General features: G+C 38.5%; 1 protein-coding gene across 19 annotated transcripts in view; it reads right to left on the reverse strand.

Annotated features, from left to right (window-relative positions):
• Positions 1–21,973, reverse strand: part of GTF2I (general transcription factor IIi) — a 113,915-nt gene that overhangs the window by 38,107 nt on the left and 53,835 nt on the right. For 5 of the 19 annotated variants that reach the window (XM_063814487.1, XM_063814488.1, XM_003951043.5 and 2 more), the window contains 5 exons: positions 21,881–21,909; positions 17,306–17,360; positions 16,077–16,120; positions 11,396–11,473; positions 5,591–5,647 (listed from right to left, as the gene is read on the reverse strand). In XM_063814487.1, the coding sequence (XP_063670557.1) occupies positions 5,591–5,647; positions 11,396–11,473; positions 16,077–16,120; positions 17,306–17,360; positions 21,881–21,909 (263 nt within the window). Of the gene's footprint in view, positions 1–3,599; positions 3,663–5,590; positions 5,648–7,622; positions 7,683–11,395; positions 11,474–16,076; positions 16,121–17,305; positions 17,361–21,880; positions 21,910–21,973 lie in introns of all 19 variants that reach the window. The other 14 variants (XM_063814484.1, XM_003951044.5, XM_063814490.1 and 11 more) reach the window with 5 other exon arrangements.

Consider the following 21,973-nt stretch of genomic DNA (forward strand, 5'->3'; position numbering starts at 1 on the left):
TGACTCAGGTTTGGGAAGCTAGGCCCTAAGAGAGAACTGCGCAAGAAAGAAACCTCCTTTACACGGTTCTTAGCACTCCCATGACAGCTAGACCTGAAACAAGTCTGATAAGGTTTTCCCTGCACACATTAGAGATAACATACCTGACAGCAATTCACCTTAACCCAGAAATGTAGTCACGGTGTTTACGAAAACTGAGGCATGCGGTCCTATTAGTCCAAGGCCGATTTCCCAAACCTAAGTCACGTATGTTTTAAATGTTTACCACCGACTCCAAGTACAAATAAAACGCCACAAATGGAAGTGCACAGCTCAGAGCGCACCAGCAGTGGGGTAAGTAATGACCCTGTATCCACAAACACGTCCGCGTCGGTGTCAAATTAGCCACTTCAGAACTCCACATAATTGCAAATGAAGATATCGAGGTTAAAACACTGTGAAAAATCGGGCAGACTTATTTGATAACAAAGTTCTGTTTTTTTTTTCTACCAATGATTTGGGAAATGTGAAAAGATATAAAAGGAGAAAATTAAGTCGTCTCCAAGCAAGCAGGAATATCTCAGTTTATTTTTGTCCATCTTCCTACCAAGCACGAGTATTTTCCAAAACAAAACTAAGATTATTCTCTAGATACACTTTTGCTTTTCAAGTTGCCTTGTTCTCAAGGCAGGATTTTTTTTTTTTCCACTGAACATTTTATATTAGAGATCTTTTTTCAGATTATTGGAAAACATTACCAGGATTTCAATGGCTATATATTTTTCTGTTATGAAGATATACCAAAATTTTATTTCCTAACTACGGATATCTAAATAGCTCCTACCATTTGGAAGTAATCTTTCCAGAAAGAATATACGATACACATTATTAACCAGAGGTGTGCATGTAAGTTCTCACTTGACCTTCCTTGTTAATATTGAGACAGTTTTTTATCTTCTTTAAAAAATTAGGAATTTAATTGTTGATGTAATTTCTATATAATATACGTATTTTTTATATATAATACATAAAATGTGTGTGTGTATATGCACACATGACATGGAAAATGCTACCTTTTAAAAGGATTACTTTACTCAGACCTAGTATTTCACTGGTCTTCTGAAAAGAAAGAGGTCTACTAGCAAAATTCTACTACTTAATCACAAATGTGAACATTAAATCAGGCTTATGGCACAATGTCTTAGTTTAAAAGAAATGAATGGCCAGGTGCGGTGGCTCATGCCTGTAATCCCAGCACTTTGGGAAGCCGAGGTGGGCAGATCACCTGAGGTCAGGAGTTCGAGACCAGCCTGACCAAGATGGGAGAAACCCCGTCTCTATTAAAAATACAAAATTAGCCGAGCATGGCGGCGCATGCCTGTAATCCCAGCTACTCAGGAGGCTGAGGCAGGAGAATCGCTTGAACCTGCGAGGCGGAGGTTGCGGTGAGCCGAGATAGCGCCAATGCACTCCAGCCTAGGCAACAAGAGTGAAACTCCATCTCAAAAACAAATAAATAAATAAATAAACAAATAAATAAAAAGAAAAGAGATTTATTACTCCATCCAAAACAGTTAAAGTTCAAAAGGCTGACATAAGCTTCAGGTTCATGAGCCATTTATTTCTGGATTTTCGTAACCTCTCTTTAAAAGTCTTATACTATAAAAGCAAGTATTTACATTCTAAACCATTTTAATACAGCCTCTACAGGAGAATGGCGTGAACCAGGAAGGCAGAGCTTGCAGTGAGCCGAGATCGCACCACTGCACTCCAGCCTGGACGACAGAGCCAGACTCTGTCTCAAAAAAAAAAAAAAAAAATACAGCTTCTATCTGCTTTAAGATTTGACAAATCAAAATGGTTATTAGTCCTACCCTAAAAGCTTTATTTTTATAATTTTAATAACCTCCTATTAATATCTCCATAGAAAGGGCACAGCTGAGTAGTTGTAATATTTGTATGTTCTTAAATTTTTTTCCTGTTAATGAGGTTTCTCACTAAAAACGAATTAAATTTCAACCATTTAATGCTAGACTGTAAACAATGCAAAATGTTTTAGATTAGAAAAATTATATTTATGAAAAAAGAAATCTGTATATTAAGTTAACACATGAAGTATGAAAAGATTTATTGTATTAAGTGGAAGCTACTAATTGACTTATATTTTAGAAGCAATGAAGACAGACACGTTGAGTAGTTTGGAGTAGTCAAACACTAGAAATAACCAAGTGACATCAGTAGGCGACAGGTTATTAAGAGAAAAAGAGAGACAGACAGCAAACCAAGAAAGGTTACGCAGCAGCTAGAAAAAAAAACTAATAAAGTACCAAGATGTGCAGTTATGGGAGGGGGAGGCCTATGGAATATGTAATATTTTTAAATGTGCATTGTAATGTATGCTGAAAGCATCTGTGTGTTTTTGCATCAAGATATGTACTGCAATTATTTCTCTAAGTAGACACAATAAGCTGGCATATATCCCTCGGTATTGGGACTTGGGAGCAGAGTGAGGGTGAAGAAAACTTTCCACTGTACAATTTATTGTACCATTTTCACATTTTACCACAAGAAAGAAGTACTTTCAGGGGAAGAAACTTACACAAGTATTGTGACACATTAATTTTAATTTTAATTTTTTTTTTGAGATGGAGTTTCACTCTGTCGCCCAGGCTGTAGTGCAATGGCGTGAACTCAGCACACAACCTCTGCCTCCAGGGTTCAAGCGATTCTCCTGCCTCAGCCTCCCAAGTGGCTGGGATTACAGGCATGCACCACCACACCCAGCTAATTCTGTATTTTTAGTAGAGATGGGCATTTCACCATGTTGGTCAGGCTGGTCTTGAGCTCCCGACCTCAGGTGATCTGCCTACCTTGGCCTCCCAAAGCGCTGGGATTACAGGTGTGAGCCACCGTGCCCAGCTGTGAGACATTAATTTAAAAGGAAAAACGCAATGCTCATTTATTAACTATTAATAGGAAGTGATAGTTAATAATTCTATTAGCTGAATTTTCAAATAATTCAGGATAAACTGGCTCAGCTGAGTTCAAGCTTATCTTTGGAGAAAAAAAAACCAGGTTTGAAGCAATCTTAGCTATAGAGAGTATTGTAGAATATATTTGTAGCTATTGCTTCAAAACAGTTTTGAAAGATAAATTGTATGTCAGCCTCTAAGTAGTATTTGCGGGTGGTTGCAGGGGGCAGGGACTTGCTTTAAAAATTACTCACTAAACTATCAACACTTTCTCCTCCACTTTACTTAATTAGAAATTAGGGATTCCAGCTCCAAATAAGTCTTCTTCTATCACAACCCAATAGATTATAGAATCTGTTTTTGTGTGTATCAAGTCTGGTCATAATTTTCTTTTTCTCTTTTCAACTCCCACTGATAGCAAGGATAGCTTGGGCCACCCGTGGGCCAATGCTAATTCTCACGGCCTCATTCTGTCATCTAAAACTCCCAAAGCACTGGGGAGTGGGCTGCTTTGGCCACACAGACACATGTATTCGTCCCACAAGTCTCCTTTAAAAATGAATGAAATGCATATTTAGCAATGTGAATGTGACAAATATTTTTATGACCAGAAGTAAACTTTGGAATCAAGGCTTTTAGATAACTAACCTTCAATAGTCACCTCAACTTCAGGGTCCTCACTTGTTTCTGAAGGGACATGTTGAGTAGAATCTTGAAAAAAATAAAATTCTAAAATGACATTCATTATTAAGCATGTTTCCATATGTTCCAACATTTTACTGATTTGATACTCCAAAAGCAGCCTACTATAAAAATCCACTGGCATTTTCATTCATTTCATATTAATGAAATTAAAATTTGACCCTTGTCATTATAAATAGGGATAAAAGAAAACAAAAATTAGAAAAACTCTGGAAAAATTTAGATGATAACATGTTACCTGCAGAAATTGACTCAAAAAAATCCCATAGTCTTGGAGGAATGAGGATATGACAAAGTCACAATGAATTTCCTGCCACAGCTAGAAGATGCTCGGATAGAAACAAATGCTTTCTACTTTGGTTAGAATTTCTTCTCTCCTTTCAGAAATGTGAGGAGTGGTTTCTACTGTTCAATAAAACCACAACCCAGGATTTACAATGGAGACTTTCCTATCAAGAGACTGAGTGTCACAAGTGCACACAAGACTATATCCTCTGGCTTTGTATGCAACATATTTCAAAAATTACAAAGTTCATTCATATTTGTTCCTACACAAGACAAATGTACATCAGAATGTTAGTGCTAGAAGCTTAGAGAGTATTTTCATTAGTTCTCTTTCATTGTGCAAAGGTTGAGAGATTAATTGATTTGCCAAAGATTATGTTTACTTGTTAGTAAAGGAATAAAGGCCAGAACCCAGATTCGATTCAACTTTGTTAACACTGGAATATAACAGTAAAAATGTCCTAAAAACGCAGTCTTCAAGGTGCAGTACCTGCCGGCGGGGCTGCAAGGCGGTGAGCCATCGGTACTGCCCAATGAGCCCTCGTACTGCACATGATCTATTACCTAGGTCTTGTTGTTCTAAATCCCGCCTATTCAAAGCTGAAAACTCTGTCACACAGAAGATACCCACCTCCACACAGTAAAGCATACAACATTCACCCACACAATCTTCTATAAAAAGGGCTGACAGGGAAATGTAACCAACGGTTTACAATGAGCATATCAGTATTTTTGAGAGAAATGTATTCCAGGGAGAAACCCTAATTCTATAATTGAATTTGGAGAAACCAGCCTATACTGGGGAACTTTTCAGATTGCCTTTCCCTCAAAGAAGGTAAAAGATCAAACAAAAGTTTTTTTTTTAATTAAAATAAAAATGTAAATACAATGGAATATAAGCAGTTACACAACAGACTCCTCTTTTCATTCTAGAAAAATAAGGGATAACATGACCAATTTATGAGAGAAATAATTCTAAAACAAGATTCAGTTACCTTACCAGTCATTTTCCTTGGGAGAAATCTACAAAAATTTGTGTGGAACTGTTTAAACACCTTGGAAATAAGAAGCCACCCTACATGATAAGTTGAACTCAGGATTCTAAACAAAAAGAACTGTACCTCAGTCAGGCGTTCAATTCTAAAACCAAAGCTGTAGAGCTGGTAAACTGACAAAGTCATTTATGGAGTAGTTGTGAGTACAAAATAAAGGGAGAAACTCTCTCCTGTATAAATTTTATGTAGACTAAATTCCTACCCTACTAAGAGACTAGAAGTATTAAAAAATACATTTGAAAATAAAATATGAATGGAGCTAGTAATTTTAATTCTGAAACACTGAAGCTATTCTTCCTTAAAAGATTTTTAATATGGCACAAGAAAACCAGGACAAAAAAAAAGTAGCATTTTGCATCATGTAAGAGCTTTACTTACCACTTAGTTTCATTCCCATAGGCTTTATTAATCAGTATGGTCAAAGAAGCATATTACATCTTAGAATTAAAAAAATAATAATAACCTGTTGGCTAGGAAGGCATACCAAGGGAATCACCTTTTATTTCCAAATGAGGTGTTTTAAGGATAATAGAATCTATAAAATAGAATAAACATACAACAAATAGTGGAAAATATGCAATCTCTTTTTCTCCTAACCTTCTGCTGGTACTTCCATTTCTGTGCCTTCATTGCCCTCTGAAGAATGGTGGCTTCCTAAAAAGAAAATAAACAACATATAATAAACCAATAAAAACTGACATTGAAAGATGAAAGAGAATCTAGGTAACAATGCAAACAATCTAAGACATAATAAACATATGCAAAATGATTGTCTAACTCTTTAGCAGTTAAGTCGAACAATGTTTTCTAATTCAGAAAAGAATACAACGCTTCTATTTGGAAGCTAAAAAAATTATTTGAAAACACAAATACAGAGTAGACCTAAGTAGGTTTGGGGATTTAATATTAGTTACTATAACTACATGATAAAATTACTAGATATTGGAATCTGAGGAAGCAGAATTATGCTTCAAGTACCATGCTCATCTGTCAAAGACACACATACACAAACAGATCAGAGTAAATGCTTGCTGTGATCAGACACTTAATTAACTCCCTATAAATAAGTTCAGGGTTTGCTGTGGAATGTTTCATGCTTTCCATTTTCACTATGGTAAAAGCCATGGAAACTCAATCCCCTTAATTTCATCAAAGTTGTACTTAAAGGAAACTCGTAAGTTAAAATTTAAGACACTACCTTTAGTCTCAAAAGCATTTTAAGTCAGGTAATATAATCTGCCTGCTTCTAAAAACTGGAACATAAAGCAATGATCAGTTAGGCAGTCACAAGGTGAACAGGCTCATCCTACTAGAGCAGAAGTTTTACTCACAAAAAGGAAAGGAAGAATCTAAGACATCAGAGAGCCACTTAGGATTAAGAACGCAAGCTGCCCCCTAATTTGTATCCTCTGTCCTTAAAGATCTGAGCTACTAACATGGAAAAGATTGAAAAACACTGCCTTTAAGTACCAAAAAAAACATATTACCTATCAGTAAGAATACATCGCTTGAGGGGAAAGGAAGCAGATGTTCATCTCTTTTGTCTTATCTATTGAGAACTAAATTCAGAAGCTATACTAAAAGTAAGATATGTTATAAATGTATTTTATCTTGATTTTTAAAAAGCAATGCTTACAGTCTGAAAAACTGTCATTTGGTAGCTAATATCCTTGAATTAAAAGTCCCATACTGAGGGCACATCTTTTTGGTTCTCAGTATCTAGCTTTAGCATGTCACAATTATCTGGGGATTCTTTTCCACTTACTTTATATTGTGAAAACTCACCTGAACTCAAACTCTAGGTAAATCTACAAACCTATACCTATGAGTCACTCTTTAATTCATTTTTAAAATATGCTTTCTCTACACACTTCCTTTCTCTTTTTTTAATCTTAATATTTGAATTTATGGAGCATTAAGTTATTTGACTGTAAAAGTCAAAGAAAAAAGAGATGTGAGGTCAAAGGAATGAGAGTGAAATGATGAGGCCAGTAGGTAAAAAGTAAAATTTCAGCAAAGAATAACAGTTAAGATGATTGTTCGTGTAAGCAATAATTCTGTATGTCTTTTAAGATCTGAAATAAACAATTACATTTACATTATATGCTAAGCCTAAAGAAAATACATCTTATGCACTCAAAGCCAGAATAGATGGAATTAAATGCCATTACTAATAGCCTATGAGTATCAAGTTTGGGAACACTGCAAAAAATTGCCAAAAAGGCAATCAATTCGAAACTTACAGATTAACAAGTGCTATTTCAGAATTCTTCTAAATACTAAGTATCAACCTGACCTTATCAATATTTGCATCACTAACCAATAAAACAGTAACCTGGCTTCTGACTGTTCTGAGATAAGGTATAAATGTGTACTTTACCTTCAATAGGAAAGTGTGTCATGTACCCATTTCGAGATTCATTACTAGATTCACAAAAGGGAAAATTGATTTTGAAAAATTGTTGCTTGTGAAGTTCATTTATATGTTAAAAAAAGGCCAATACATTTTTTTCCTTTTCCATTTAGAAAAGTAATATTGTACTTATAAATATTAAAACACAGTCTGTGCAATATAAGGAAACATTAAACACGAGCAGTATGTGGGAGAATGGAAGTGAAAAGATTATACCTTGCAAAGGCTTCGATAGGGGCTGTTTTTCATCAACATCATCAGTTTCAGAAGGGCCTGCTTTGGGATACAAAGATAATACTTCAAAAGTAATCCCCCACCCCCAAAAAATGTGGGGTGACTTTAGTCAACAAATTTGGGTGAGATACATGGAATGGCCTTTTTATAAATAAAAAGAAAAAAAATTAAAAAAAAGACTGACAAGATGAGCAATGTCAATTTATGGTCTTGGTGAATGGAAAAATGTAATCAGGTGAATTCATATGTAAACAGTCAAAAGAAATTTTGAAGATGACTGGACATATAGATTGAATGGGAATGGTATGTCTAAAATGGAAGATGTGGGTTTTTTAAAACAGTACAATGTTCATAACAGTAAACTGTAACTTTTACTTCATACAGATTACAAATGCAGGTTTATCTCACAGGTTTATTTGTTTCTTCTTTGGCAAATATTTGCTTACTCTTTTGTCATACTGAAGAAAAATGCAGAACCAAATGTTATATACCTTCCTTAGAATCTCTAAAATAACGTAAACCATCTCCTTGAATCTCTACTGAAATAGAAATGTGACAAACTAACAGCTATTAATTCATTCTCCCTTTCTTCCAGCACAGCGGGCACTTTTTCTAATAAGGTTCTTTCCAAAACACAGAAAGTACTCTGAGTTAAATTCAACTTCACAAACTGCTATATTTTGACAACACATTTACATGTTATCATCAAACTTTTTAATGATTAAAATAATAATAGTTTTAAAATAGAAAACAAAACATTGTGTTTTCAATGGCTATTTAATATAAAACACATTTTGGCATTAATATGACCACAGTTCAGTTAACTATCTCTGAAGAGAATTGGGAAAACATCCGAAGTTGTTTGAAAGGCTTCATTCTCTAAAGCCTAAGAAATTTCACAAAGATGCACCACACTACACATTACAGGCAAAGGACACATCAGAGAAAAAAATCAATTGCATGAGAAATAAAGAAATAGTTTCTATTTGGAATCTCAAAGAAGAGCAAGTCTTGGAATGTAGACTCCTAAATTCAAATGCTAGATCCACTGCTTCCTAGTCTTCTGACTCTGAGTAAAATATACAGAGCTCAAGAAAAGGAAGATGTGCTATTTACAGGATTTAAAAATGCAACCTTAGTGAAGGCTACTAATTGACCTCTAAGTACTGCTTTAGTTGCTTTTCACAAGTTTAACTATGTGGCATTCTCAATATTCTGGTCTAAATATTTTTAATGAGGCCCTCATTAAGTCAATTACAAGCATGTTTCCTAGGATTCCCACTGTGTATGTTTTCTATTAATAATTTAATTTCAGTATGTTCAGAGAATTTATTAAGACTGTGAACAAGTATACAGTCAATTGTTATAAATGATTCATGCTTTGTAAATAAACTTATTTCTTGGGTACACAGTTTTCTATAGTTAGCTTACATATATTAACTGTAGTGAAAATATTCTACTTAGCATATAAATGTTAAAAGAGTATTCATCAGCTAGACGTATATCATTGGTTAAAATCTCCCACATGACTGTACATATCTATAGAGACTTATAATTTGTAAATAATTTTTACTTTTACTGTTTGAGGATACATTGTTAGGCACATACAAACTAATGGTTGTTTTATCAACTTAGTGACCAATTCCTTACAATATGACATAGTCTTATTCTACCCTGCTACTACAGTTTTTGGCTTCCAATATTGCTAAACTATATTTTTTTTAGTTGGTATTTACTCAGCATACCTTCATGTATCACTATACTTTCAAATTATTTTAATGTCCCATATTTGAATTTTATTCACCCTAAAAATGGTACTTGATTTTATTCACCCTAAAACATACTTAACCTCCACCTCTCAAATGCTTGAGGTGCCTACCACTCATTGAGAAAACCAACACATTCCCAACACTCACATTTGAATGCCACTATTTTACAGGAGCACTGAGGTGCACAGAGAAATATATCCAAGCCTATTTTGGAATACAAAAGTTTTAGAAGAAAACATCAATGTCTTTATGTAGAAGAACGAAAAAACGAACTGTATTATAATCACACAGTGTAACTACCACGATGACATGATTAAATCTACTTGTGACAAAACAGATAAATACCAGCTGAGGCAGAGAATTGCTTGAACCCGGCAAGCGGAGGTTGCAATGAGCCGAGATCGCACCACTGCACTCCAGCTTGGGCGACAGAGCAAAAATCCATCCCCACCCCCACGCCAAAAAAAAAAAAGATAAATCTTGAAAACTTAAATTGAGTGACAGACTATACTCAACAACACATACAGTGTACCACTGTGTAAGCTTCACTCAGGAAGTGGCATATATAAAACAATAAATATGACATGACACACACACACACACACACACTCCCGGGAGAATATTTACGTAGTAAAGCACATCACGATCAGGAAGGACAATTCTCAGTTTTCAAGATCATGGTTAACTTAAGAATAGAGAGAAAAGTGGGGATTTGGGGGAGCCCAAAGAAGGGCTTCAATGAAATAGTTACACGTTGTTTCTTGGAGGGAGGAGAGAAGAGACGAATACTATGGTTCACTAAACCTAAGCATAGACTGATACTATGCTTTTAGGTTTTAAATATTTCATTTTAAAAAAGCGTGTTAGCCCCTGTAATCCCAGTACTTTGGGAGGCCAAGGCGGGTGGATCACCTGAGGTCAGGAGCTCGAGACCAGCCTGGCCAACATGGTGAAACCCCGTGTCTACTAAAAAATACAAAAATTAGCCAGGTGTGTTGGCACACACCTGCAATCCCAGCTATTCGGGAGGCTGAGGCAGAAGAATCACCTCAACCTGGGAGGTGGAGGTTGCAGTGAGCCAAGATCGCGCCACTGCACTCCAGCCTGGGCAACAGAGTGAGACTCTGTCTCAAAAAAAAAAAAAAAAAAGAGAGAAATGAAGGCCTATGTCCACACAAAAGCCTCTACACAATGTTCATAGTACCTCTATTTGTAATGGCCCCAAACTGGAAGAACCCAAATGGCTATCAACAGACAAAGAGATGAATAAATTTTGACTCAGGCATACAATAGAATACAAATCAACAATCAAATGGAATCTACTACTGATACATGCAACGCTGTGGATCAATTTCAAAACAATCATTTGAAATGAAAGAAGCCACACTGCTCCCCGGCCCATGAAAATAGTCCACATTTTATTATTTCATTCATAAGACTTTATAGAAAATGCAAACTAACCTAAAACAGAAAACAGATCCGTGTTGCCTGAATACTGGGCAGGGCAATGAATAACAAGGGGACACAGGCAACTTTTGGGGTTATAGATATTTCATTATCTTGGATGCAATGAAGATGGTGTATTAGATATGTACATGGCAAAGCTAGCCAGATTTTTTACTTTAAGTGTTTAATATACTATAATTATGCAGTGAGAAAAAATTAAGCTGACAATATCTGCATTTGCCTAATAGGTTTTATTTTGCAACACTAGAACCTGGGATTGAATTCTAAATTGTGCCACAACTTTTGCTCATCCTTTTAAGAACACAAATGGCTATTTTACATATCCCCTCTGGATTGTCTGAGTTGATATTTTAGCCCCATTTTTAAATGTTTTATCCCTGGGACTGAATTACAAATATATATGTCAATCAAGAACTGATCAATAAAATATTATTTAAGAAATTAAAGCAATTGATGAGCAAATTTTAATTTTAACCACGAATAATTTTTAGAAAGAAAAATTGCATTAATTCAAATTACCTTGAATGTTATACTGATAATAATCAGGATCTTCTGATTCTTCCTTTACTGTCACAGCTGCCATTTCCAGGGAAATGCCTAGAAAAGCAAATGCAATGATATGATTGCATGTGAGAACTTTCAGCTAGATTGTGTAGGGAAATCCTCTCTGCCCTCCCTATAAATACAGCAATGCATATTTATTTTAAGTAAAGACTTTACGTCTTTGAAAAGACAAAAGTTTGCTAGGTAGCAGAAGGTAAAAAATCACCTATAATCCCAGCCAATGCAAAGTTTTAACCATTTATTAATATTCTGCAATTATGTGCTGCTCTTTTCTCCAGCAAATTCTTATCTTTAGAATCAAAGAAAATTTTACCACACTCCCTTTTCACTTAATATTAAAAATACTTTTATAAACCATTGAAACACACTTATAAACATCAGTTTTAATAACTCAGTATTCCAAAGGAGAGATAGCATAATGGTCAACAATTTCAATAATGAGATACATTGGTTTTTTTCCGCCTAATACATCCCTTTTATTACAGGGATTTGTGTAAGGGTACAAAGCACACCTTTCTGCATAAAGCTTTGCCCACAATTAGGACAGATGATTTGAAGCAGACCTTTGTGGCTAGATACAAAAGAGTACATGTTGTGTAATTCCACTCATATGAAGGTCAAAATAGGCAAAAGCAATCGATGTTATTAAAAAGTTGACTTTGGGAAGGGCCAAAATTGTGCCACTGCACTCCAGCCTGGGTGACACGGCGAGACTCCCTCTCAAAAAAAAAGAAAAAGAAATGAACAATGCATGGGTGCACATACACATTTCAGGCTGAGATATTCAACCACAGTCATACCAACCCTAACACAAACGAAATCGTGAGCTCTGACTTGGGCAACTTTGTAAAGAATATTTTCAACTCTAGAGAAAGAGCTCAAAGAGAGTTAAATTGATATACAAAGGGTATGCAAACCTGAAGCAACAAGCAAAAAAAGGAGTTACTCCATTGCCTTCAATCACCAAGGGGAAAGTGTTTTGCTGCTACACAGTGGTGGCAGAGAACACTGCATCTGAGACCTTTGCAACTCTCTGGGCTAGCTTAGCACTTTCATGTCCATCAGTAAAAGTTAATAGAAAATTACAGCTAACAGCCAGGTGCGGTGGCTCGTGCCTGTAATCCCAGCACTTTGGGAGGTCCAGGCGGGCGAATCACCTGAGGTCAGGAGTTCGAGACCAGCCTGGCCAACATGGTGAAACCTCGTCTCTACTAAAAATACAAAAATTAGCCGGGAGTGGTGGCACGCACCTGTAATCCCAGCTACCCGAGAGGCTGAGGCACAAAGATCACCTGAACCCAAGAGGTGGAAGTTGCAGTGAGCGGAGATGGTACCACTACACTCCAGCCTGGGCGACACAGCAAGACTACGTCTCAAAAAAAAAAAAAAAAAAGAAAGAAAGAAAATCACAGCATTACAGCTAACAAAAAAGGCTTATCCACTGGGGATTCAGACCCTTCAGGAATAAAAATTTGGGTCACTCCAATTGGCTAAAGAACCTTACACATACTGGCTGGGTGCAGAGGCTAATGCCTATAATCCCAGCACTTTGGGAGGCTGAGGCGGATGATTACCTGAGGTCAGGAGTTCAAGACCAGCCTGGTCAACATGGTTAAACCCCGTCTCTACTAAAATAAATAAATGAATAATACAAAAATGGGCTGGGTGGCACACGTCTGTAATCCCAGCTGCTCGGGAGGCTGAGGTGGGAGAATCGCTTGAATCTGAGACACGGAGGTTGTGGTGAGCCGAGATCGCACGACTGCACTCCAGTCTGGACGAGAGAGTGAGACCTTGTCTCAAAAAATATAAATAAATAAACATAAAAAGGTAAATCCAAAAAAAAGTCTGGTAAGCTGCAGAAACGTAGACTGTGGCGACTATGCCTATTCTCTTCCTTGTCTGTTACAAATGTGTTTGTGTGAAGATTATATGCTTGCATATACTAACTATTCTCTTCTGTGTGGTAGTATTTCACAATAGTTTGGCTGGAAGTTTCCTTTCCATTTGTCCATTAGACTAGAGATTACTCAAATAGGTTTGCACTGCATTTAAAGAGCAGGTAACATAGCTCGCGACTGGATTTTCAGTCAGTCTCCCAGCGATGGGTGTGACTGCTGGAACACTGTGTCTCCCCATTTTGAGGAGAGGGTAAAAATGGATTTCTTTGTAGGAAGTAAAGTTGCATCTCTTTAGATGGAACAGTTGTCTCGTTGTTGTACAGAAGGTCAAATGTGCAGGGAAGGGTGTGTATATATGCTGAGCAGCCAAAGAGAACAGCCTGGGCCACCCACAAAACTGATGTCTCTCAGTTGCAAACCCATCCTCTGGGTTTCTGCTGAAGTTTGAGCTCTGCATAGCAGCTGGCTCCATGTGAGTCTCTGCCACAAGGATACACTACAGAGAGAAAGGCTAGAGGAGGAGAAGAGATCTGGGCCTTCCTTTTGGCTTCTTGTCTGCATTCTCATCCCAAAAAGGTCACTCCTTGGTACCCTCGTTCAGCCTGGCCAAAGCAGGCCCTCCCATCACAACAGCTGTGCCCGGTTGGCAATGTCTCCAACACTACCAGAAGCAGCCTCACCATGCCCCTCAGCCACCAGCATCAGCCAAACACTACCCCACCTCAGAAGTCAGATGGAAAGCTGATGGGGTGGCAGCCACTGCCTAGAATTGTTCCTTAAAAAAAACCTTAGTATTCTCCTTAAGGTTACAAAGTTAACAACTTTATAACCAGTTAACAATCTTTTTTTGTTTGTTTTGTTTTGAGATGGAGTTTCACTCTTGTTGCCCAGGCTGGAGTGCAATGGCACGATCTTGACTCAATGCAACCTCTACTACCTCCTGAGTTCAAACGATTCTCCTCCCTCAGCCTCTTGAGTAGCTGGGATTACAGGCGCCCACCACCATGCCCAGCTAATTTTTTTTGTATTTTTAGTAGAGACTGGGTTTCACCATGTTGGCCAGGCTGGTCTCCAACTCCTGACCTCAGGTGATCCACTCGCCTCAGCCTCCCAAAGTGCTGGGATTACAGGTGTGAGCAACCGCACCCGGCCAACAATCTTTACATTAAATTTTCTCTGTTCCAATAACTGATATGGTTTCTGTCTCCTGGCTGCACCCTGGCTATAAATGTAAATCTTATTTGCAGGATAAATTAAGAATACAAAGATGCAAAGTGTAAAAGAGAAAAAAAAAAACCTATAATGATGCTGATGTGTACATAAAGACAGTTGAAAGAATTCGATTAAACACATGGGGTTTCTGAATTCAGCATGTTTCTTTTTAGAAGCAAACTAAATATTCAGGAGATGAATATATGAATTAAGGGGAAACATTTGCAAAATGATGATTTTTTTTGGCACAATCTACTGAAAACCACACAAAAATTTGAGATTTCCTATGGAGTGAAAATAAAGAAAAAAGAAAAACCTTCTGTAAAACCAGCAAACAGTGTAAAAGACTCAAATACCTTTTCCAAAAAAGGATAATTCAACACTTTCTTGCAGCTCTCCCAAAATACACTTACATACATAAAAGCTCTCATTCACATGCACGCACACACACGTTAACGCGGCCCTACCCTCCTCCCCAACAACTCATTCGAGATGCCCTTAGATGGGGTGAAGCGGGGCAGGTGGCTGCCCAGGAAGCATGGCAGAATGAGAAGGCTGACGAAGGGCCGGGGAAGGGGCTGGGGAAGCTGCCGAGGGCCTGGGCAGACAGAGGGAGATGAGGGGGCAGGCAGGGCGGTGACAGCCCACTAAGGAGTGTCCCGTGTGAATAAGGGGCACAGGGCCGAGCAGCGGGAGGCTTGACAGTGGCACTAGGACACAGGATAACACTGGGAAATGATGAAATAAATACATATGCTGAGAACATCTGGGTGCCACGGTTCTAGGACAGAACAGAATTATAAACGGGGGCCGGGCGCGGTGGCTTATGCCTGTAATCCTAGGACTTTGGAAGGCTGAGGCAGGAGGATCACTTGAGGTCAGGAGTTCAAGACCAGCCAGGCCAACCTGGCGAAACCCCGTCGCTACTAAAAATACAAAAATTAGTCGTGTATGATGGCGTATGCCTGTAATCCCAGCTACTTGGGAGGCTGAGGTGGGAGAATCGCTTGAACCCAGAGGCAGAGGTTGCAGTGAGCCGAGGTCGTGCCACTGCACTTCAGTCTGGGTGATAAAGCAAGACTCCATCTCAAAAAATAAATAAATAAATAAGGAATTAAATAGCAATTTTATTTGAGAATTGAAAATGGTCTCCTTGGAGAGTGGAAAACAGGAGTGCAGCGAGGGAAGGAGGAGATGAAGGGGGCATTCTATTGATTTTTGTAAAAAGCACTATAGAACAGCTGACCTCTTACATTATATGTCTGTACAACGGGAAAAAAAATACATTTTATCTACAAACATATGTAACTGGCAAAGAACTCTGCCTACCATTTACTGAGCAAATTACCTTTCTGGGTCTTAATGTGATAACATTAACAAATAGTGTCACAGTTGGAATACATTAGTAGTGACTGCCTCTTTCTTATCAAAACAAAACAATAATTGAGTCAAACTATAAACTTCTACACTAAGGAAAAGTCTTCCTTAATTTCACCATTGATTCTAAAAGTGCTAGTACATACCAGAATCTTCTGTGGGTTCAGTTTTCACTTTGATGGGGCCACAACTGCAAGGAGAAGAAAGCCCTGATCAAGCCACGTGCTGGTGACAGCCATTCCCACAGCATTCAAAGTCTCTGGGTCTCAAAGTGTTAAGATCCCTCCCAAGGGATCTTAAAAGACTCAAAGGTGGGTGCAAACCTGACTCAGCTTAAAACTGACATATTTATTTATTGCATAAATAAGAGTTATTGGGCCAGGCACAGTGGCTCACGCCTGTAATCCCAACACATTGGGAGGCCGAGGAGGGCAGATCACGAGGTCAGGAGTTCAAGACCAGCCTGGCCAATATGGTGAAACCTCATCTCTACTAAAAATACAAAAATTAGCCAGGCGTGGTGGTGCTCACCTGAATCACTTGAACCCGGGAGGCGGAGGTTGCAGTGAGCTGAGATCATGCCACTGAACTCCAGCCTGAGCCACAGAGGGAGACTCTGTCTCCACAAAAAAAAAAGAGTTATCAACTGAACTTAGTACTTTAATTTCTATCTATCTTTTGGGGAAAAAAGTACAATAAAATACTACAGAGTAGCATATTAAGACTTATCGGGCCAGGCGTGGTGGCTCATGCCTGTAATCCCAGTACTTTGGGAGGCCGAGGCAGGTGGATCACCCGAGGTCAGGAGTTCGAGACCAGCCTGGCCAACACGGTGAAACCCCGTCTCTACTAAAAATACAAAAAAATTAGCTGGGCATGGTGGCACATGCTTGTAGTCCCTGCTATTTGGGAGGCTGAGGCAGGAGAATCGCTTGAACCCGGCGGGGGGTCAGAGGTTGCAGTGAGCCGAGATCGCGCCACTTCACTCTAGCATGGGCAAAAAGAGCAAAACTCCATCTCAAAAATAAAAAAAAAAAAAAGAGTTACCAACTGAACTTAGTACTTTAATTTCTATCTATCTTTTGGGGAAAACAGTATAATAAAATACTACAGAATAGCATATTAACTTCCAAATACCACTCTAAAGCCAATTCACAGTGTGACCAATGCCCCTGGCTTTTCCCAGGAACTCTACTATTCAGAAATACCAAGTCAAAGAGGGCATGTTCACAAGATCCCCAAATGATATCCTTGCCTATTAAACTTTAAGATGTGTGACATGAGGCCTTTTTAATATTCTGATATCTCAATTATCTAACAACTAAAACTTTTTGAGGTGTGGGAGTTAAACAGCAGTAATGAAATTAGGTTTTACCTTCCACCTGGAGATAGTATTGACCTGTCAGCATCTGTTACCATCACACGACCACCTACATACAAAAAAAAAATTGGAGTTAGTTTTTCAACATTTCAAATATAATATGTCTAAAGGCTTTAAATATAGAATTAGTGGGGTAGAACTAGGCTTTGCAGCTCTGGATCACACCAGAATAAACACTGCTTTTCATCCCTTCACCCAACCACACCCTCCTTGAATGAAAAAGCTCTTATTTTCATCAGTGAGAGAAATGCAGAAACATACCATTTGTCTAGTAAGATGGAATATGGAGAATATGACTCTGCTGACGCATAAATGATGAAACAGATTTTTTTTTTTTTTTTTTTTAGAAACAGGGTTTTACTCTGTTGCCCAGGCTGGTGTGCAATGGCATGATCATAGCTCACTGCAGCCTCCAACTCTCGAGGATCAAGCAATCCTCCTACCTCAGCCTCCTGAGTAGCTGGGACTACAGAAGCATGCATTACCACTCCCAGCTAATTGTTTTCTATTTTTTGTAGAAATTTGATCTTGCTATGTTGCCCAGGCTTATCTCGAACTCCTGGCCTCAAGGGAGACTCCCACTCTGGTCTCCCAAAGTGCTGAGATGAGGCTGGGCGTGGAGGCTCACACCTGTAATCCCAGCACTTTGGGAGGCTGAGATGGGTAGATTGCTTGAGGTCAGGGGTTTGAGACCAGCCTGGCCAACATGGTGAAACCCCGTCTCTGCTAAAAAATACATAAAAATTAGCCAGGTGTGGTGGCGGGCGCCTGTAATCCCAGTTACTCAGAAGGCTGAGGCAGGAGATTTGCTTGAGCCTGGGAGGCAGAGGTTGTAGTGAGCCGAGATCATGCCACTGCACTCCAGCCTGGGCGACAGAGCAAGACTCCATCTCAAAATAAATAAATAAATAAATAAATAAATAAATAAATAAATATAATAATTAAGTTTAAAAAAAACTTTTAAGTCTGAAATTTAACATAAACATGATAAATAAATATTTCTCCATCTTAAAAGAGATTTACACAAAAATCCTACCACTAACATCATACTTCATGGTCAAAGACAGAATGCTTTCCTACTAATATCACAAGGTGATGTCTGCTATCACCAATGCTGTGTGACATTTATATTCTAGCCAGAGCAACAAGAAGAAGAAATAAGAGGCACTTAGATTGCAAAGAAAGTGGTAAATTGTCTTGATTCTCACACAACATGATCTCCTACATAGAAAGCCCAGAAATAAACAAAGAGTCAAATGACTTTCAACAAAGATGAAAAGGATATCTTGAGGGAAAGGACGGTCTTTTCTGCAAATTGTCCTGGAATCATTGGATATCCATGTGCAAAAAGATGAATTTATACCTTTACCTTGTATAATATACAAAAATGACCTCAAAATGAACCATAGATCTAAATGTGAGAGTTAAAGCTATAAGACTTGTGGAAGAAAACACAGAAGTCATATCTTCATGCCTTTGGGTTTACGCAATGGTTTCTTGAATATGAAGTCAAAAGCTTAAGTGAGGGCCAGGCGCAGTGGCTCACGCCTATAATCCCAGCACTTTGGGAGGCTGAGGCAGGTGGATCACCTGAGGTCTGGAGTTTGAGACCAGCCTGACCAATATGGTGAAACCCCGTCTCCACTAAAAATACTAAAGTTATCCGGGCATGGTGGCGGGCACCTGTAGTCCCAGCTACTCGGGAGGCTGAGACAGGAGAATTGCTTGAACCCGGGAGGCAGAGGTTGCAGTGAGCTGAGATCATGCCATTGCACTCCAGCCTGGGTGACACAGCGAGACTCTGTCTCAAAAAAAAAAGCACAAGTTAACAAAAGAATAAACTGATTTTTATCAAAATTTAAAACGTTTGTGCCTCAAAGGATACTACCAAGTAACGGAAAAAGACAAGTTATACAATAAGGATAATGTAGATTTATTAGAATTGGAGAAAATATTCCCAAATCCTGTACTCCAGCCTGGATAACAGAGTGACACCGTTGCAAAAAGAAAAAAAAAAATTTTTTTTTTAACAAATCATCAATTAGAGACTTATATCAAGACTATATAAAAACAAGACTCAATAATAAAAAGACAAACAAACCCAATTTTTAAATGGGAAAAGGACCTAAATAGATATTTCTCCAAAAAATATGTATGGATGACCAATAAGCACAATGGAAGATAACACAAGCCTGTAATCCCAGCACTTTGGGAGGCTGACACAGGCGGATCACTTAAGCTCAGGAGTTCCAGACCAGCCTGGCCAACACGGCAAGAGCTTGTCTCTACCAAAAAAGGTTCAGAAATGAGCTGGGTATGGTGGCACACGCCTGTAGTCCTAGCTACTGAGAAGCTGAGGCAGCAGGATTGCTTGAGCCTGGGAGGTTGAGGCTGCACTAAGCTGAGATGGTGCCACTACACTCCAGCCTGGGCGACAGAGTGAGACCCTGTCTCAAAAAAAAAAAAAAAGAAAGAAAGAAAGAAAAGTAAAAACACATCAACAATCACTAGAGAAATTTTTAAAAATAAAAAAAAAATTAGATACCACTTCACATCTATTACAATGGCTAAAATCAAGAAGTAAGTTGGCAGCAATGTGGGGGTAACCCTCCTATCCTACTGTGAGAATATAACATGGTATAGCCACCTTGGAAAACAGCTTGTCAGTTTCTTCAAATTTCAGTGTAGCAGGGCGCGATGGCTCACGCCTGTAATCTCAGCACTTTGAGAGGCCTCCCTTGATCATGAGGTCAAGAGATTGAGACCATCCTGGCCAACATGGTGAAACCTCGTCTCTACTAAAAATACAAAAATTAGCCGGGTGTGGTGGAGCATGCCTGTAATCCCAGCTACTCAGGAGGCTGAGGCAGGTGAATCTCTTGAATCCACGAGGCAGAGGTTGCAGTGAGCCGAGATCATGCCACTGCACTCCAACTTGGTGACAGAAAGAGACTCCGTCTCAATTAAAAAAAAAAAAAAAATTCAGTGTAAATTTACCCTATTCCTAGTAATTGCACTCCTATGTAAATATCCAAGAGATATCAAGGAATATGTCCAGACAAAACGTTGCTCAAGTATGTTCACTGTAACATTATTCCCAATACCCAAAGGTGGAAACAACCAAAATATCTATAAACTGATGACTGGATCAACAGACAGTATGTTCATGTCACAGAATAGTTAGTGCTCAGCAATAAAAAGAAGCTACGGATACACCTACCAAGCTCGATGAGCCTCGAGTGAGTGATGCCCAGTGAAAAAAGCTCATTTCAATAGGATACATACTACATATTCCATTTCTACAACATTCATGAAATAACAGAGACAGGGACGATGAAAGCATCCCAAAATTAGACTGTGATGATGGGTGAAAACCCCTTAAAACATTTTAAGATTGTAAATCTACTATTAGTGAATTATATACTTAAGACAGGTGAATTTGGCTGGGCACAGTGGCTCACGCCTGTAATCCCAGCACTTTGGGAGGCCGGGGCGGGTGGATCATTTGAGGTCAGGAGTTCGAGATCATCCTAACATGGTGAAACCCCATCTCTACTAAAAATACAAAAAATTAGCCGGGCGTAGTGGCATGTGCCTGTAATCCCAGCTACTCGGGAGGCTGAGGCAGAATCACTTGAACCTGGCAAGCAGAGGCTGCAGTGAGCCAAGATCGCGCCACTGCACTCCAGCCTTGGCAACAGAGAAAGACTCCGTCTCAAAAAATAATAATAAAAAAAAAAAGGCAGGTGAATTTTATGGTGTATCAATTATACCTCAATAAAGCTGCTAAAAAATTAATCTTTTCACCACAATGAGAATAAAACAAAGGTTAACAGAAAACACAATGTGTATGTTTATGTATATATAATTTTTTCCTTTCATAGTTACATGTTTAAAAGTATTCCAATGATACTGGTTATTTGCTTCCGAAAGTCTCAAATAAACCTGGCTCTAAAGGGTACTACTCTTTATCCTGTTTTCCCTTCAAATGAAATGGCTAGACTTCCCTAAAGGAAGCTGAAATCCGCATCATTCTTCAAGGGCCCATGGAAATGCTCTCTTCCTCATGAACTCTTTCCTGAACTATAAAGGAATCCAACCTCCAATAACATCCACAGCACTTTCTCAGAGCCATTCTTGCCATAGGGATGCAATGTTCTTGCCATGTTCATTTCACAGACTTTTCTCTCTTCCGTGAGACTCACAGCTCTCAAAAGTGGTAATGCTGATACACAGCTGCGTATCCCCTCCCCACCCAATGCTGTGCCCAACAACGTCTTGCCGAGTCGATGACATTAGGTCAATTAAATCCTACTCATAATTCTGGTAAGTGAGGGCAGATGTATGATCTTCTATAGAAAACAAGCAGCGGAGCTGAAAACAAAAAAACAAGTCTCCACTTTTTTAGCTCAATGAACCTTTCGTGGATTATATAAACATCTAAACAGCCCATCCGAAAATGTCTGACATCATATTCTCAAAGACAATAAAACAGAAACCATTAAAGTGTATGAAAATCTAGCAAAACGGAGGCCAGCCAGCTATCAAGGAAGCGAAGCACTTACTTACCTACATGCTTCTTTGGCTCTAAAAAAGGTCTGCATTAAAACAAAACAAAACAAAACTTCGTATGAATATGCAAAATTATTGTAGAGCATACAT

This window comes from Pan troglodytes, chromosome 6 (genome assembly GCF_028858775.2).
Source record: "Pan troglodytes isolate AG18354 chromosome 6, NHGRI_mPanTro3-v2.0_pri, whole genome shotgun sequence".
Lineage (NCBI taxonomy): Eukaryota > Metazoa > Chordata > Mammalia > Primates > Hominidae > Pan > Pan troglodytes.